The 19,503-nt window shown below is 48.5% G+C and overlaps 1 protein-coding gene across 1 annotated transcript in view; it reads left to right on the top strand.

Moving 5' to 3' along the window:
- DPP10 (dipeptidyl peptidase like 10) overlaps positions 1-19,503 on the top strand; it is a 285,774-nt gene that overhangs the window by 242,926 nt on the left and 23,345 nt on the right. The window contains 3 exon segments of the mRNA XM_075831017.1: positions 9,125-9,172; positions 15,597-15,695; positions 15,783-15,853. Of these exon segments, the coding sequence (XP_075687132.1) occupies positions 9,125-9,172; positions 15,597-15,695; positions 15,783-15,853 (218 nt within the window).

Here is a 19,503-nt window from a genome sequence, read left to right as displayed (position 1 = left end):
GCTGACAGGACAAGTCGCCTTCACTGCAGGAACAACACACAGTCCACAAAATCATCACAGGAAACTCCTCAGAGTGCCGGCCTCAGCTCTCCTGAAGGTCTAAATCCAGAAGATCTCCATCCTACCCAGGACAAGCCCTCATATACCCCTCAGAGGGAGGAACATCATGGCAGTTTGTAGTCACCATCATTATAATGGCTTTAGATTGTAGTTCTACTGTCTGTATGTGAGTTGTGTCCTTTGTACTATTATGTGTATTGCCACAGCCAGGATGAGGACACAATGGGGAAGAGAATTGGATCTGCTTGGTTTGCTGGCCTCTAGCTGAGTGATGGTGGTGCCTCCTGATGACCACCTGTGGGGACTGGACAATGAGAACACTTTATGTCTTGTGGACTTCACCTCTGACTCGTCTGATTGTCCATAGGCTGGAGACACGACCTGTGGTACCTGATTACAGAGTCATTCCTCTCTGGTGAGGGCTCACAATAAACCACACATAATGCACCATCACAGTTGCCGTTACCCAGTCGCTGACGTTCTGGAAACCTTCTTCTGAAGAAGGTGTATACTTCAGCAGTGGGCTCGTGCAAAGCCTCCTTGTCTTCAGTACCGGTGGCTAGAGCACTCTGGGTCTGGCTAAGCCACCTGTCAAGGGATCTAGAGGATGTAGTCCCAAGGGCAGTGTGCATCTAGGGCCTTGTCCCTATCGATTGCGGCCAGAAGGGCTCATTGGCTTAAGTTATGGTCTGGGGATAACCTCTCCAAAAATAATTTTTGTAGCCTCCCTTTTCAGCCAGAATCTCTGTTTGGTCCCCAACTAACGGATATTTTGAATTCCTTAGGGGAAGGCAAAGGGGATAGGTTTCCTGAACCTAAAATGAAGGATAGCAGGCGTTACTTTCAGGATCAGAGAAGATAATCCCCAATGTTTAAAAGAAGGTTTCCAGAACGTCAGCGCATGTTTAAGACGAAGCGGGAAAACCCTTCCTCCTTTCGGAATAAGAACCCCGCTCAAAATCCAAACAGTTTATGACGCCCAGCCAATCCTACAAGTAGGAGCAAGGCTTCAGAGATTCTCCTCTCGGTGGTCGGTGACATCATCCGACGACTGGGTAACGGCAACTGTGATGGTGCATTATGTGTGGTTTATTGTGAGCCCTCACCAGAGAGGAATGACTCTGTAATCAGGTACCACAGGTCGTGTCTCCAGCCTATGGACAATCAGACGAGTCAGAGGTGAAGTCCACAAGACATAAAGTGTTCTCATTGTCCAGTCCCCACAGGTGGTCATCAGGAGGCACCACCATCACTCAGCTAGAGGCCAGCAAACCAAGCAGATCCAATTCTCTTCCCCATTGTGTCCTCATCCTGGCTGTGGCAATACACATAATAGTACAAAGGACACAACTCACATACAGACAGTAGAACTACAATCTAAAGCCATTATAATGATGGTGACTACAAACTGCCATGATGTTCCTCCCCCTGAGGGGTATATGAGGGCTTGTCCTGGGTAGGATGGAGATCTTCTGGATTTAGACCTTCAGGAGAGCTGAGGCCGGCACTCTGAGGAGTTTCCTGTGATGATTTTGTGGACTGTGTGTTGTTCCTGCAGTGAAGGCGACTTGTCCTGTCAGCATTGGATGCAATAAATTGAAGTTGGAGTTGCCCTGTCGTTACTGGCTCTGTTGATCGTGTATTAACATAACGAACCCCAGGAGAGGATACTCTTTGGAGTTCAGAACTCTCCCCCCAGACCACTTTTTTCTCAACAGGCATCACAATCCGATAGTCCATCAGCTTCTGCAGGTCTTTCTCTAGAAAGCAGCCCTGGAAGATGTCCCAGTCTCAGAAAAAGGGCAAGGCGTTTACTCCAGAGTGTTCCCTGTGCCCAAATCAGACGGCAGTTGGAGGCTGGTAATAGACCTGACCTTCGTCAATCAATATCTGGTGAGGAAAACCTTCAAAATGGAGACTATCCGGTCAGGGATGAACCTTCTGAAAAAGGAACGATGTGCTGGTAACAATCGAGCTCACGGACGCATACATGCATGTCCTGATTCTGGCCGCGCACAAAAGGTTCCTCCGGTTGGCGGTCCAGACGCAAGGCGGAGTACAGCACTTCCAATTTACCTGCCTACCCTTCGGGATTTCGTCGGCACCTCGTGTGTTCGCGAAAATCGTGGTGGTCCTAATAGCAGCACTGAAACTGCAAGGGATATGTGTGGTTCCTTACTTGGACGACTGGCTAATAAAAGCATCATCAGAATCCCTTCTACAAGAACATCTCCAAACCACATTGGAGTTTCTTCACTTTCTCTGGTTCCTGGTGAACTTCAGAAAGTCACAGCTCTCACCATCACAGAATCTGACATTTTTAGGGTTCATTTGGAGGGTGAAGACATGGGTGAGCAGGATCAGGTAAGTAGCTGGGTTAATGTAGTTAGGGGCAGTAGAAAGGGGTCAAAGACAAGGAAGGCCGATCCGGTTTCTGACATTCCAGGCAAAATTGCCAAGTTGGGTGATGATGCGAGGGTGTCAGTCTCAGAAATGGCAGCCCTAGTGGATACTGATCTCCCTAACAGCCGGGAGAACAGCCCAGCTAGTAGTCGGCGGGATGGTAATGCAGGTAAGCCAAGACAATTGATAGTCGTAGGGGATTCTATAATCAGGAAGACGGATAGAATTATTTGTCGCCAAGACCACCTCAACCGAATGGTTTGCTGTCTCCCTGGTGCCAGGGTTCGGCATGTGGTGGAACGGGTGGACAAATTGCTGGGAGGGGCTGGTGATGATCCAGCTGTCGTGGTCCATGTCGGTACCAACGACAGAATAAATGGTAGGTGGAGGAGCCTTAAGAATAATTTTAAAGAACTAGGCTACAAGCTGAAGGGAAGGACCTCCAAGGTTGTATTCTCAGGAATACTGCCTGTGCCATGCGCATCACAGGAAAGACAGCGGGAGCTCAGGGAGTTAAATGCATGGCTGAAGTCTTGGTGTAGAGGAGAAGGATTTGGGTTCCTAGAGCACTGGGCTGACTTTTCATTGGGGTACAAACTGTATTCTGCAGATGATTTGCACCTAAATGGAAGGGGGTCCGCTGTGCTGGGGGAGAGAATTCTAGCTGGGGTGGCGGAGTATTTAAACTAGGGCTGAGGAGGGAGGTCAATGTAGAAAAAAAAGGGGTAGCCAGGTTAGAGAGGGGTCAGACTATATTGGTGGGGGGAGAAACAGAATGTGGGGAGAGGACTAGACAACAAGATAAGGAGATCCTTTCGTTACAAAACATCAGTGTAAATAAAAAGGACCGATTAATGTCAAATCACATTTCTGATAATAAAAGTGAAAAACTGACAGGCAAGTTAAAGTGTATGTTCACAAATGCCAGAAGTCTAGCAAGCAAAATGGGGGAGCTGGAGGCCTTGATACTGGAAGAAAATATAGATATAGTTGGTGTTGCTGAAACATGGCTGGACTCTTCACATGACTGGGCTGTAAATCTACAGGGTTTTACACTTTTTCGTAAAGACAGGACAAATAGGAAAGGTGGTGGTGTATGTCTGTATGTGAGCAGTGATTTGAAGGCGGTGGTGTATGTCTGTATGTGAGAAGTGATATGAAGGTGGTGGTGTATGTCTGTATGTGAGAAGTGATATGAAGGTGGTGGTGTATGTCTGTATGTGAGAAGTGATATGAAGGTGGTGGTGTATGTGTGTATGTGAGCAGTGATATGGAGGTGGTGGTGTATGTCTGTATGTGAAAAGTGATATGAAGGTGAGTGTGAAAGAGACATTAGAGGGTGAATACTGTGAGGAGGTTGAAACCTTGTGGGTGGAACTAGAAAGGGAGGTAAACACTGAAAAAAGGAGATGGAAGTTCAGCTATATAAACAGATGGAGCGGGCTGCACAGGCGGGTACTGTAGTGATAATGGGAGATTTTAATTTCCGGGATATTAATTGGTGTCATGGTTCGGCTTCAACTGCAAAGGGGAGACATTTCCTCAACCTGTTGCAGGACAATTTTATGGGCCAGTTTGTGGAAGACCCGACTAGAGGTGAAGCTCTGTTGGATCTGGTCATTTGTAATAATGCAGAGCTTGTTGGGAATGTCAATGTTCGTGAAAACCTCGGTAACAGTGATCACAATATAGTTACATTTTACCTATACTGTAAAAAACAAACGCAGGCTGGGAGGGCAAAAACATTTAATTTTAAGAAAGCCAATTTCCCCAGGATGAGGGCGGCAATTCAGGATATAGACTGGGAAGAACTAATGTCAAATAATGGAACAAATGATAAATGGGAGATTTTCAAATCTACTTTGAGTTATTATAGTGCAAAATTTATTCCTACAGGTAACAAGTATAAAGGACTCAAATTAAACCCCACATGGCTTACACCTTCTGTGAAAGGGGCAATACATGAGAAAAAAAGGGCATTTAAAAAATACAAATCTGAGGGTACAGCTGTAGCCTTTGTAAAATATAAAGAGCTTAATAAAATCTGTAAAAAGGTAATAAAATTAGCAAAAATACAAAATGAAAGGCAGGTGGCCAAGGATAGTAAAACAAATCCCAAAAAATTCTTCAAGCATATAAATGCAAAAAAGCCCAGGTCTGAACATGTAGGACCCCTAGATAATGGTAATGGGGAGTTGATCACAGGGGATCAAGAGAAGGCAGAGTTACTAAATGGGTTCTTTAGCTCTGTATATACAACTGAAGAAGGAGCAGCTGATGTAGCCGCTGCCAGTGCTGTTAATATATCAGTTGATATACTGAATTGGATGAATGTAGAGATGGTCCAAGCTAAATTAAATAAAATAAATGTGCACAAGGCCCCGGGACCAGATGGGTTACACCCTAGAGTTCTTAAAGAGCTTAGTTCAGTTATTTCTGTCCCCCTTTTCATAATATTCAGAGAATCTCTAGTGACTGGTATAGTGCCAAGGGACTGGCGCAGGGCAAATGTGGTGCCTATTTTCAAAAAGGGCTATAGGTCTTCCCCGGGTAATTATAGACCAGTAAGCTTAACATCCATCGTGGGGAAAATGTTTGAGGGGCTATTGAGGGACTATATACAGGATTATGTGACAATAAATAGCATTATAAGTGACAGCCAGCACGGTTTTACTAAGGACAGAAGTTGTCAAACTAACCTAATCTGTTTTTATGAAGAGGTGAGCAGAAGTCTAGACAGAGGGGCCGCTGTGGATTTAGTGTTTTTGGACTTTGCAAAGGCATTTGACACTGTCCCCCATAGACGCCTAATGGGTAAATTAAGGACTATAGGTTTAGAAAATATAGTTTGTAATTGGATTGAGAATTGGCTCAAGGACCGTATCCAGAGAGTTGTGGTCAATGATTCCTTCTCTGAATGGTCACCGGTTATAAGTGGTGTACCCCAGGGTTCAGTGCTGGGACCACTATTATTCAACTTATTTATTAATGATATAGAGGATGGGATTAATAGCACTATTTCTATTTTTGCAGATGACACCAAGCTATGTAATATAGTTCAGACTATGGAAGATGTTCATGAATTGCAGGCAGATTTAAACAAACTAAGTGTTTGGGCGTCCACTTGGCAGATGAAGTTTAATGTAGATAAATGTAAAGTTATGCATCTGGGTACCAACAACCTGCATGCATCATATGTCCTAGGGGGCGCTACACTGGCGGATTCACTTGTTGAGAAGGATCTGGGTGTACTTGTAAATCATAAACTCAATAACAGCATGCAGTGTCAATCAGCTGCTTCAAAGGCCAGCAGGATATTGTCGTGTATTAAAAGAGGCATGGACTCGCGGGACAGGGATGTAATAATGCCACTTTACAAAGCATTAGTGAGGCCTCATCTAGAATATGCAGTTCAGTTCTGGGCTCCAGTTCATAGAAAGGATGCCCTGGAGTTGGAAAAAATACAAAGAAGAGCAACGAAGCTAATAAGGGGCATGGAGAATTTAAGTTATGAGGAAAGACTGAAAGAATTAAACCTATTTAGCCTTGAAAAAAGACGACTAAGGGGGGACATGATTAACTTATATAAATATATTAATGGCACATACAAAAAATATGGTGATATCCTGTTCCTTGTAAAACCCGCTCAAAAAACAAGGGGGCACTCCCTCCGTCTGGAGAAAAAAAGGTTCAAGCTGCAGAGGCGACAAGGCTTCTTTACAGTGAGAACTGTGAATTTATGGAATAGCCTACCGCAGGAGCTGGTCACAGCAGGGACAGTAGATGGCTTTAAAAAAGGGTTAGATAATTTCCTAGAACAAAAAAATATTAGCTCCTATGTGTAGAAATTTTTCCTTCCCTTTTCCCTTCCCTTGGTTGAACTTGATGGACATGTGTCTTTTTTCAGCCGTACTAACTATGTAACTATGTAACTATAGTGAATTCCCAGTCGATGACAGTCAAGTTGTCTCCAGAGAGGATTGCTGCAATCCGGGGTTCAATAGAACGCCTTATTTGCCATCGGAATATATTGTTTCGAGGAGCTATGAAAATCCTAGGTCTAATGACCTCATCTATAGATGCGGTCCCCTGGACCAAAGCCCACATGATATCATTAGAGCTTGACATCCTCAGAGCCTGGGACAAAAATGTCAGAAATCTGGACGCCCTCTTCAAAGTCTCCAACTACCCCCTTCAAAACCTCAGCTGGCGGTTAATCCCAGACACTCTCCGGTCCGGCAAGTCTCTGGTTCCCCCTCCACAGAAAGTCCTCACAACGGATGCCTCTTCCTGGGGCTGGGGTGCCTATGTAGATCACCTATGGGTTCAGAACATATGGAGTCAGAATGAAGTGTCACTATCCTTACTTAGGATATAACTATCTTCAGGGTCGTTAGAATCTGGAGTGTCAGATACCACCGCTGAATCTGAACCTCCTGCAGAGGAGGAACAACTGGGCGACGGTCCCTACTCTCAGTAAGTGCAAGACAGACAAAACAGACAGGGGTACACAGAAGCTAGGGAAACGGGCCAGCTGCCCACGGAGACACCGTGAGCAACAAGAGTGGTGAACGAGCCGAGTCAAACCAGGAGTGAGCGAGGTACAAAACGCTGAGCAGGAGAGTGGTCAGAAAGCCATGGTCAATAACAAGCAGAGGATCAGTAGTACAAGCAGCAGCAGCAAGCCAGGAAACAAGCATAGAAGAATCACAGGCAAAGGAGGCACAGGAAAGGCAGGTATAAATAGACAGTGGGCGGGAACTAGCTCCGTCTGGCCAGGCTGTGATAGGCTCTCCCACTCCTAAGCCTGCCATCCTGAGTGGTGGAAGATGGAGTCAGTCTCACAGACATAGGAGCAGGTGCAGACTGATTGCCCACGGGCGTCGACACAGAACCTGTGTCTGGCAAATCCTTTACAAATACACACATAATACACACATAATACACACATAATACACACATAATATACACATAATACACACATAATACACACGATACACATAATACACACATAATATACACATAATACACACATAATACACACATAATACACACATAATATACACATAATACACACTATATATACACATAATACACACAATATGTATACAGTGGAGTCCCATTATTATGACCGCTATCTAATATCCATTGTAACCGTCATGTGCAGCACGGAGAGTAGCTAGACCGGCTTGGAGTGACTCAATAAGCCGCCACACACCCCAAGTACAGATAATGCCGCCACACACCCCGAGTACAGATAATGCCGCCACACACCCCGAGTACAGATAATGCCGCCACACACCCCGAGTACAGATAATGCCGCCACACACGCCGAGTACAGATAATGCCGCCACACACGCCGAGTACAGATAATGCCGCCACACACGCCGAGTACAGATAATGCCGCCACACACCGAGTACAGATAATGCCGCCACACACCCCGAGTACAGATAATGCCGCCACACACGCCGAGTACAGATAATGCCGCCACACACGCCGAGTACAGATAATGCCGCCACACACGCCGAGTACAGATAATGCCGCCACACACGCCGAGTACAGATAATGCCGCCACACACGCCGATTACAGATAATGCCGCCACACACGCCGAGTACAGATAATGCCGCCACACACCCCGAGTACAGATAATGCCGCCACACACCCCGAGTACAGATAATGCCGCCACACACCCCGAGTACAGATAATGCCGCCACACACCCCGAGTACAGATAATGCCGCCACACACCCCGAGTACAGATAATGCCGCCACACACCCCGAGTACAAATAATGCCGCCACACACCCCGAGTACAGATAATGCCGCCACACACCCCGAGTACAGATAATGCCGCCACACACGCCGAGTACAGATAATGCCGCCACACACGCCGAGTACAGATAATGCCGCCACACACGCCGAGTACAGATAATGCCGCCACACACGCCGATTACAGATAATGCCGCCACGCACCCCGAGTACAGATAATGCCGCCACGCACCCCGAGTACAGAATGCCGCCACGCACCCCGAGTACAGATAATGCCGCCACGCACCCCGAGTACAGATAATGCCGCCACGCACGCCGAGTACAGATAATGCCGCCACGCACGCCGAGTACAGATAATGCCGCCACGCACGCCGAGTACAGATAATGCCGCCACGCACGCCGAGTACAGATAATGCCGCCACGCACGCCGAGTACAGATAATGCCGCCACGCACGCCGAGTACAGATAATGCCGCCACGCACCCCGAGTACAGATAATGCTGCCACGCACGCCGAGTACAGATAATGCCGCCACGCACGCCGAGTACAGATAATGCCGCCACACACCACGAGTACAGATAATGCCGCCACACACCCCGAGTACAGATAATGCCGCCACGCACGCCGAGTACAGGTAATTGTGCCCTTAGTTCAGTTCATGAAGCTTCACACAATACAACTAAAATACAATAAATCTGCAGGAACCCCAATAAATCTTTGTCGTGGAAGTACGACACTTGGACCCCCTAATTGTCGGAACCCAGTTCTGATAGTCAATGGAGGCACCAATTAGACATTAAATGCATATTACAAAAATCATATGAATTATAAATTTTATAAATGTTTTCTGAATGATGGTGATAGTTACTCCGACATTTTATTCTACTATCACAGGTCCAGGAGTCCACGTGTTTAGTGTCCATAATACAAGTAACCCCTCAGGTCAGTATTATTTCTGTCATCCTCCACCTTCCAGCAGCCTGTACCCCCTCTCCTGCCTGCAGCCTCTGTAATATATGTTATTAGAGGACAGGGTCACCCCCTCACCTTCCAGCAGCCTGTACCCCCTCTCCTGCCTGCAGCCTCTCTGTAATATATGTTATTAGAGGACAGTGTCACCTCCTCACCTTCCAGCAGCCTGTACCCCCTCTCCTGCCTGCAGCCTCTGTAATATATGTTATAAGAGGACAGTGTCACCTCCTCACCTTCCAGCAGCCTGTACCCCTCTCCTGCCTGCAGCCTCTGTAATAACCATATCTAACCCGCCTAGTGTCCTTGGTAGGTAAGTAACCTCCCTCTTGATTAGGTTAAGCCTGTTCCCCCATAACAGCTGGAAGAACAGGCTATAGACCCAGGCCCAGAGAGGTTCTGGCAAGATGCACACACAGCCCAGGTAGAGCAACATGGGCAACAGGTAGGCCCTGGCCAGGTGAACTTTTTCACTCTGGGTTAATGACCAACCCTTCCATTGGCCGACCTTCTGGGCAGCTAAATTCAGCCTATCCTCCCAGTTCTACTTGCTATAATCACCCAGGCCAAATTCGACTCCTAAGATCTTAGCAGACCCCTGTGGCTCTGTAAGGGTGTTCGGGAGATCAAAATTAGGATCTCCTTCTCCCAGCCAGAGACTCTCGCACTTATACTGGTTGATCTTGGACCCAGATGCCAATGAGTAACGCTCCACTTCCGACATTACCCACTCCGCCTCCCCGTTCGAGGAGACAAAAATGGAGACGTCGTCTGCGTATGCAACCAGCCTCTGAGTGGCTTCCGGGCCCTCCAGGCCGGCCCCGACTCCCGCCCATGGCCCACGATCAATCCCTTTAAAAAAAGGATCAATCGCGAACGCATATAACAAAAGGCTCAAGGGACATACCTGGCAAACACCAGACCCAGCCTCAAAGGGGGTTTCCGACCCAACCGTTCACCAGTGCAAAAGTCTCAGCCCCAGTCTATCGTAAGCCAATTGACAAAGCCCCCCGGTAGGCCGCACCTCAACAGGACCGACCAGAGGTACTCGTGGTCCACCCGGTCAAAAGCCTTACCCATTCCATCGACCTGCGCTTCCCTGCTCCACTGCCTCTCTGACACTGAGAACAGCACTAAATGTGCTGCGGCCTGGAACAGAGCAATGCTGGATCGGTGAAAGGAGCCGGGGTGCAAACTTCACCAGCCGATTAAACAGTACGTTTGCGAGAACCTTTCTGTCCGCATTGAGCAGCGCTATGGGACGCCAATTCTCAATACGGGTCGAGTCTTTACCCTTCGATAAGATGGCAAAGTACCCAAGGAAAGGCACTCATTAAACACCGCAGTCAAGAGGGGAACTAGGGTTCCATTAAAGGTTTTATAAAACTCTGTGTCATGGGGCGCGTTAGGTTAATGCACGATCAACAAAGCCAGTGACGACAGGGCAACTCCAACAGGGTTTATTGTATCCAATGCTGACAGAACAAGTCGCGTTCAATGCAGGAATAACACACAGTCCACAAAATAAGGTGATCACAGGAACATCTTCAGAGCGCCGGCCTCAGCTTCAGCTCTCCTGAAGGTCTAAATCCAGAAGATCTCCATCCTCTCCAGGACAAGCCCTTATATCCACTCAGGGGGAGGACATCTTGGCAGTTTCTAGTCACCATCATTATAATGACTTTAGTTTGTGTCTCTGCTGTCTGTATGGGAGTTGTGTCCTTTGTGCTAACATGTGTATTGCCACAGCCGGGATGAGAGCACAATGGGGGAGATAATTGGATCACCCTTGTTTGCTGGTCTGCACCTGAGCTGAATATAACTGTTTTGCCTCCTGATGACCCCCTGTGGGGACTGGACAATGAAGACACTTTATGTCTTGTGGACTTCACCTCTGACTCGTCTGATTGTCCATAGGCTGGAGACACGACCTGTGGTACCTGATTACAGAGTCATTCCTCTCTGCTAAGGGCTCACAATAAACCACACCTAATGCACCATCACACTCGGATGTTAAGCCATCCAGTCATAGCGAGTTTTTTTAGGGCAAGCCCATCAATCACCAGTCCCACTTCCTCTTCCTTGATCGATTCTTTCAAAACACAGAGAGCAGGGTCTATCCCTGGCTCAAAAATAGTTTCAGCCAGGAAAGCCGACATCTCATCTCTGCTTAGAGTTGCGAGTAGAAGGATCTGACGACCTTCAGGATCCCTGACTTGGACCTCTTCAGAGATCCTGTACGATCAGCCATTCCTGTAATGATCTTACGACTCACTGACATCTTACAGTTCCTGTAGGGGTCTGGCGAGCGGTACCTCCCGAAATCCCTCTCAAGAACCAAAGATGCGTACCTATCATACTGACACCTCCTGGGCAAAGCTTTCACCATGGAGATCTCCTCCCTACTACCTCCGGTTGAGACCAGATGTTCGAGTTTCGTCCTCAGTTCCAGATATAGGCGGTACCTATTCAGGGACCTGAGGCACGAGAACTGGCGGAAAAACTCTGCCACCCGTTCTTTGAACATTTCCCACTACTCAGACTTAGCACCACTAAAAGATCCAACAGAGTAACCTGGCTCTGAAGAAAATCCTCAAGGCCTCGTCCTCGGACTCCGAGCTGCTCTCAGATGATGATGGCAGCCGCACATTCAATGGCTCTGCTGTCTTCCACACTCCTTTTATCCTACTCACCGTCGGTCTCCCCAGGGATCTCCGAATTACTGTCCTCCCGCAGAGGGGACCCGGTGGAGACCGGCTCTGATGGCAGCGTTGTTTCCATTTCATCCTCTCCTTTGTCTTTTACACACGTGTTCACGCTGGGGGACGACACCTGTCCAAAACTATGATCATTCTGGAGCTTCTCCGAGAAGATACCTCCCCCAGCGACTATTTCCAGGCGTCTTTCCTCCATCTCCTTTGTCTCGCACCAATATCCACGCTTGTAGTGAGTATCGGGCCCTCATTGCCCCTGGAGACCTGGCCGCCCTGTCTCGGGCGACTGCCAGCTCCACCCGGAGGCGCTGCAGGGACTTACGCAGGTCACGGTACTCCTGGATGTGGGTCACCGTGACGTCCTCTCCCGATCTCAGCTATCCCCACTCCAGGGTGTCCCCGCAGCTCTGGTGTTCAGGCCCCAATAGTGCTGGGCCTTCTCTGGGGGAAACTGACACCATCTCTGGTTTTCTCCTCGCGGCTCCTCTTGGCGCCTCAGCCTTAGGGGGAGCCGGGACAACATTGCTGCTGCCCCGAGGTGACTTTTTCTCCCCCGAGGCTGACTGTTTCTTTCCATTCCAGCTTGCTGGCTTGTCCCTCCACCAGCCTACTCCTGAGGGAGAAGGACCGAGGCTCCATCCTAGGATGGAGCCCCCTTCGGGACCCTCTCCAAATCCAGGTAAGGTGTTATAAACCTGGGCTGATGGTATAAGTAGAGTCCCCGGTTTGGGCTTAAATGCTGGAGTTCCAGGAGCTTCTCCACAAACAACCACACGCTTCCACACTCCTCAGTCTACACCCGTCCACACTCCTCAGCAGTAATGGAAGAAACTCCACCTTCCAGCAGTCTGTTCTTCCTCTCCCAGTAGGATTTTCAGAAATGTTTTAGACCTCCTCAGTGGCTAACACATCCATCCACAGTAATACAATAAAGAGTAGATCAGGAGAAAGAGGGTAGGAGGGGGATGCCGCTGCAGCTTTTTTCATTGTCTGGAAGTATTGATGGGGAGACCTCAGATCCCACAATTTAGCAATCCTACATGAAAGATGTCCCATTATCAGGAGACCTGTATAAGGAGGGTCACTATACAATATCCTCAGTCTCCACATCTACTTCTCCTGAGGAGGGACTGACCTCGTTGTTTTTTTCCTCACCAGTTCACTTTCTGTATATTATGGTGATGTGGATGTTACCGGTTTATTTGAGGATCTGCATGGAGTTCTGCGGTCTTATCTGGCGACTTCATCCTGATCTCATATTCTTTGTAATGTCATATAATTCTGATGCAGAAACTTCAATCTCCTGCCTACAGAAATGCCCTTATTCTACTGCCCATATCTGCCCCACTGGACACAACCATCCACATATTATCATCCAGCTCCCGCACTGGAACAAATCTCCCCCATTAGAGTAAACGTCCAGCCAGAATGAGGCTTCTACATCAGGATGCCTCCTGCAGGGAGCTCAGCATATTACGCAGTGATAAGGGAGGGGGAAGGGAGCTCGGCATATTACGCAGTGATAAGGGAGGGGTCAGGGAGCTCAGCATATTACGCAGTGATAAGGGAGGGGGCAGGGAGCTCAGCATATTACGCAGTTATCAGGGAGGGGGCAGGGAGCTCGGCATATTACGCAGTGATAAGGGAGGGGGCAGTGATCAGGGAGGGGGCAGGGAGCTCGGCATATTACGCAGTGATGAGGGAGGGGGCAGGGAGCTCGGCATATTACGCAGAGATCAGGGAGGGGGCAGGTAGCTCTGCATATTACGTAGTGATCAGGGAGGGGGCAGGGAGCTCGGCATATTACGCAGAGATCAGGGAGGGGGCAGGGAGCTCGGCATATTACGCAGTGATCAGGGAGGGGGCAGGGAGCTTGGCATATTACGCAGTGATAAGGGAGGGGGCAGGGAGCTCTGTATATTTCGCAGTGATCAGGGAGGGGGCAGGGAGCTCGGCATATTACGCAGTGATAAGGGAGGGGGCAGGGAGCTCGGCATATTACGCAGTGATGAGGGAGGGGGCAGGGAGCTCAGCATATTACACAGTGATAAGGGAGGGGGCAGGGAGCTCTGCATATTACGCAGTGATAAGGGAGGGGGCAGGGAGATCGGCATATTACGCAGTGATAAGGGAGGGGGCAGGGAGTTCGGCATATTATGCAGTGATCAGGGAGGGGGCAGGGAGCTCGGCATATTACGCAGTGATGAGGGAGGGGGCAGGGAGCTTGGCATATTACGCAGTGATAAGGGAGGGGGCAGGGAGCTCGGCATATTACGCAGCGATGAGGGAGGGGGCAGTGAGCTCGGCATAGTATGCAGAGATCAGGGAGGGGGCAGGGAACTCTGCATATTACGCAGTGGTCAGGGAGGGGGCAGGGAGCTCGGCATATTACGCAGTGATGAGGGAGGGGGCAGGGAGCTCGGCATATTACGCAGTGACAAGGGAGGGGGCAGGGAGCTCGGCATATTACGCAGTGATAAGGGAGGGGACAGGGAGCTCGGCATATTACACAGTGGTCAGGGAGGGGGTAGGGAGCTTGGCATATTACGCAGTGATAAGGGAGGGGGCAGGGAGCTTGGCATAGTACGCAGTGATCAGGGAGGGGGCAGGGAGCTTGGCATAGTACGCAGAGATCAGGGAGCTCGGCATATTACGCAGTGATCAGGGAGGGGGCAGGGAGCTCGGCATATTACACAGTGGTCAGGGAGGGGGCAGGGAGCCCGGCATATTACACAGAGATCAGGGAAGGGGCAGGGAGCTCGGCATATTACGCAGTGATGAGGGAGGGGGCAGGGAGATTGGCATATTACGCAGGGAGCTCGGCATATTACACAATGATCAGGGAGGGGGCAGGGATCTCGGCATATTACCCAGAGATCAGGGAGGGGGCAGGGAGCCCGGCATATTATGCAGAGATCAAGGATGGGGCAGGGAGTTCGGCATATTATGCAGTGATCAGGGAGGGGGCAGGGAGCTCGGCATATTACGCAGAGATCAGGGAGGGGGCAGGGAGCTCGGCATATTACGCAGAGATCAGGGAGGGGCAGGGAGCTCGGCATATTACGCAGGGGTCAGGGAGATCGGCATATTACGCAGTGGTCAGGGAGGGGCAGGGAGCTCGGCATATTACGCAGTGATCAAGGAGGGGGCAGGGAGATCGGCATATTACGCAGTGGTCAGGGAGGGGGCAGGGAGCCCGGCATATTATGCAGAGATCAGGGAGGGGGCAGGGAGTTCGGCATATTACATAGTGATCAGGGAGGGGGCAGGGAGCTCGGCATCTTACACAGTGATCAGGGAGGGGGCAGGGAGCTCGGCATATTACGTAGTGATCAGGGAGTGGGCAGGGAGCTCGGCATATTACTCAGTAATCAAGGAGGGGGCAGGGAGCTCGGCATATTACGTAGTGATCAGGGAGGGGGCAGGGAGCTCGGCATATTACGCAGTAATCAAGGAGGGGCAGGGAGCTCGGCATATTACATAGTGATCTGGGAGGGGGCAGGGAGCTCAGCATATTACGCAGTGATAAGGGAGGGGGCAGGGAGCTCGGCATATTACGCAGTGATCAAGGAGGGGGCAGGGAGCTCAGCATATTACGCAGTGATCAGGGAGGGGGCAGGGAGCTCGGATCAGGAAAAATGGGACCCTTTGATACATTTATTTTTTTCCTTTATTTTCCACAGAATTTTATACAATAGAAAACAATTTTGTGCTACAAGAAGCCGTTTCCCAGAAAGAGATCTTCAGAAGTGAAGTAAAAATGATTCCCATTGAGGACTATGGTAATGAGGGGGCAGGGCCTGGTCTGTGGGGGAGGGGCTCTCACACCACGGCCTCCCGTATCTCACTCATTGTCTCTCTTCTTTAAGAGCTTCCTCTACGACTGTCGTTTCCTCGGGATTTTACAGAGAAGAACCAATACCCTCTACTCCTCATTGTGTAAGTGTGTCTCATTATTCTGTGCCGTTAATGAAACTGACATCAGAGAATGCAAGAGAGGAATCCCCTCAGGAAACATTTCTTTAGTTCTATCACTTGGAGATTCCTTCAGACGTCCTTTATAGTAACATCGAGCGTCAGATTTGATGATGTAATAATATGTGACATCATGTGGTACAATGCGGTGTCATATGATACAATGTGGCGTCATGTGATCTTACCTAGTAAGATGTTATGTCATGTGACACAATGTGGTGACGTGATGGGTGACTGGGAAGTTTTTGTTCCTTAGCAGAATTCCCTTCAGTCTTATGAAGCAGATATTCTGGGCTCAGAAGACACAGATGCGCTGACGATCTGCTTGTTGCCCAGAACCCCATGTCCTATAAAACTGGCCCATAAGTTGAGGCTGGTGGTATAGTGGCAGGGGGGCTGTATGCAAACATTAGGACGCTAATACCAGTTAAGCTCCATAACTGCCGCAGTCCACCCACCTTCTAATAGCCACGGCTGGAGAAAGCTGTCCCTGAGCCAACGTCATCTTCAAGTTATTCCACAAACACGACAGATTAGTTCTGTGTCCTCCCGTGGCTGCGTCATCTACAAGTCTCCTTCCGTGGCTGCGTCATCTACAGGTCTCCTCCCGTGGAGCATTGCAGACGACAATCTGGCAGCAGCAACGAGAGACTTTAATATTGCATGAGTCTGTGTCACGATCCGTACCACCATGAGTGAAAGGGTAGAGCCCTTTTTATAGTCCAGGGTGATCATGGGCAAATTACAGATTTGACTCACGTGTGTGCACTGGCCCTTTAAGGCTGGGCGCGAGCGCACCCTTTGGGAACCAGTGCAGTGATGTGGAAGTGGGTGCGTCTCTCAGGAGGGAGATGCCGCCTGGCATTCACTTGCCCATGGCCGCGGACGTCGGGGAGCAGGTAAGCACGACGGTCCGCGGCTGTGGACATTACAGTCTGTAAGGAAGGTTTCCACCCATGAGGAGATTATGTGAGACCCGGGGGATCTCAAGAAGAAGCAACTGTGGTCTAAGAGTGGCCACTGAGTGTAAATCTACAACTAGTTTTTATATATTGCAGTTTCCCTGAAGGATGATTACAATTAGAATGTCAGGAGTACCGAGTAGGATGGAGTAGATATTAGAATTATTATCAGTATTATCAGTATTATTAGTATTATTATTATCAGTATTATCAGTATTATTAGTATTATTATCAGTATTATTAGTATTATTATTATCAGTATTATTAGTATTATTATTACTGTTATTATTAGTATTTAGGAGTAGATCGAGTGCCTTGCGCATGTATTCACCCTCTTGGTGTTTTGTTGCATTATAACCTGAAATCAAAATGGATTTGACATTTGTTTTTATGTAATTGTTGGAGGAATGGGAAAAAAATACCTGGTTTAAAGGGAACCTGTCCCAGCATTCCAGCTGTTAGACCAGCGCTACCTGGTGGTGGTGGGTGACATATCATTTCTATATAACCTGTAATTGTCTTCTTAGTCGCTCTGTAGCTTTAGTATTCCGTTTTTTTGTGTTCCCGCGCCGTATGCTAATGAGCAGAAGAGTCAGATCTTCTTTCCTCAAGTCTTTCCGGGTTAACCCCGCCTCCTTACTTTTGATTGACAGCTCCTCGTCTTCCGCCAGCACACAATATCCCGCGCTTGTGCACTGATGTCCTCCTCTGGGGTGCGCACAAAGCGGCAGCGGATAATTACCATAAAAGGCGCAAAATGTTTGCAGAACGTTATTTACAGTCGGAGGAGGAGTTTAGGAGCGGGGATAACGGCAATGAACATGTGACAGCAGCGGCCGGTGAGGGAGAAGTAAAGCTCAACAGGTGAAATGCTGGGGACAGGTTCCCTTTAACCCCTTAATACCAAAGGTATTTTTAACCTTAAAGGGGTTGTCCACTTTCTGAAAACTGATGACCTATCCACCAGATAGGTCATCAGTATATGATCGGTGCATGTCCGACATCCGGGCCCCGCACCGATCTGCAACTCCGGCTGCCTCTGTGCACCGGAGGTTTGGAACGGGATACAGTAGTTGGAGCCAGAAGCAGACGGCTCCGATCACTGCATGGCGGCCGTTCGGGAGAACTGCAGCTCTGCTCCTATTCACTTAAATACTGCAGCTGGGCCGCTATTCTTTGACTGGAGCCATCTGCTTCCAGCAACATGGTCCGGTGCCCGGAGGGAGCTGGAGTGGCGGATCGGTGCGGGGTCCAGGTGTCGGACAGGCACCGATCATATACTGATGACCTATACAGTGGATAGGTCATCAGTTGTCAGAAAGTGGAAAAGTTTTTCATCGTCGTATTCAAAGAGCTATAACTTTTTTTATTTTTCCGTTGACATCGTTCTATAAGGTCTTTTTGCCGGACAAAATAGCACGGTTTTGGGGTACATATGATTTTGATTAACTTTTTATTGAATTTTTTTGGGTGGGGTAGTGTAAAAAAACGGAAATTTCATCACTCTTTTTTGCGTCTTAATTGACACCTTCTACTGTGTGGTATAAATAACATAACAACTTTATTCAGAGTGTCGTTACGATTTGCGGCGACACCTGACTTATTAAGGTTTTTTATGTTTTCCTACTTTTACACAGTAAACACTTTATTTTTCAACCAGAGGTTTCCGTTTCCATCACCATTGATTTGAACGGTGACGGATCCGGTGCCCATGCTTTCCGTTTGTCTCTGTTGTGCACCAGACCCGTCGTTTTGCTTTAAGCAATAGCGTAGTCGGTCTGACGGAACATCAGAATGGGACCCCCAACTGCATGAAGGGTTTTTTTGCGGGACGACTTGCAGTTTTTGATGGTACCGTTTTGGAGAACATGCAACGTTTTGATCACATTTTATCACCGGATGAACAGAAAATAGTAATTCTTGCATTATTTTTTATTTGATTTTTTTTTACGGCATTCACCGCACGGGTTAAATAATGTAATTGTTTCATAGTTGGGGTCGTTACGGATGTGGCGATACTTTATTATGAAAAAAGTTACACATATTTGGTATTTTGTAAGGGGAAAAAGTGGATTCTTAATTTCTTTTTACTTGGGACTTTTTTTAGTCCCACTGGGGGACTTCACTGTGTGATCTTTTTATAATACACTGCAATACTCCTGTATTGCATTGTTTTATTGGCTGTCAGTCTGACAGGCATCTATTACACCTCATGCACATGACCGTGTGCGCCGTCCAAGTCCCGTCAGTAATCCGAGGAAAGAAAGGACATGTTCTATCTTTCCTCGGATCGGAGACTTGGACCATTTTTCATGGACCTGATTAACCCGCTAAAGAGAATGGGTCCGTGAAGACTATTGAGTGCCACACGGATGCCATCAAAAACTGCCCGAGTGGCACAACGGACGTGTGCATGAGGCATTAGGCCATCCCTCTGGCATGACCTAACAAACAATCACTAGAGGCAGACCTGGTGGCCTTTGTTATGTCCCCGGCTGCCATAGAAACCAATGACATCCCGCGATTGCATCGTGGGATGCCAGTGGAGTGTGAGCCCTCACTCTAAAACCACTCAGATGCGGCGCTCGTTATTGATATGATGGGAGACCACTGCTAGTGTTCTCCGATCGTCGCCCTGAAGCCCGAGGCTGTT

Source organism: Rhinoderma darwinii, chromosome 6, assembly GCF_050947455.1.
Source record: "Rhinoderma darwinii isolate aRhiDar2 chromosome 6, aRhiDar2.hap1, whole genome shotgun sequence".
NCBI lineage: Eukaryota > Metazoa > Chordata > Amphibia > Anura > Rhinodermatidae > Rhinoderma > Rhinoderma darwinii.
This window is presented reverse-complemented; position numbering and strand designations above follow the sequence as displayed.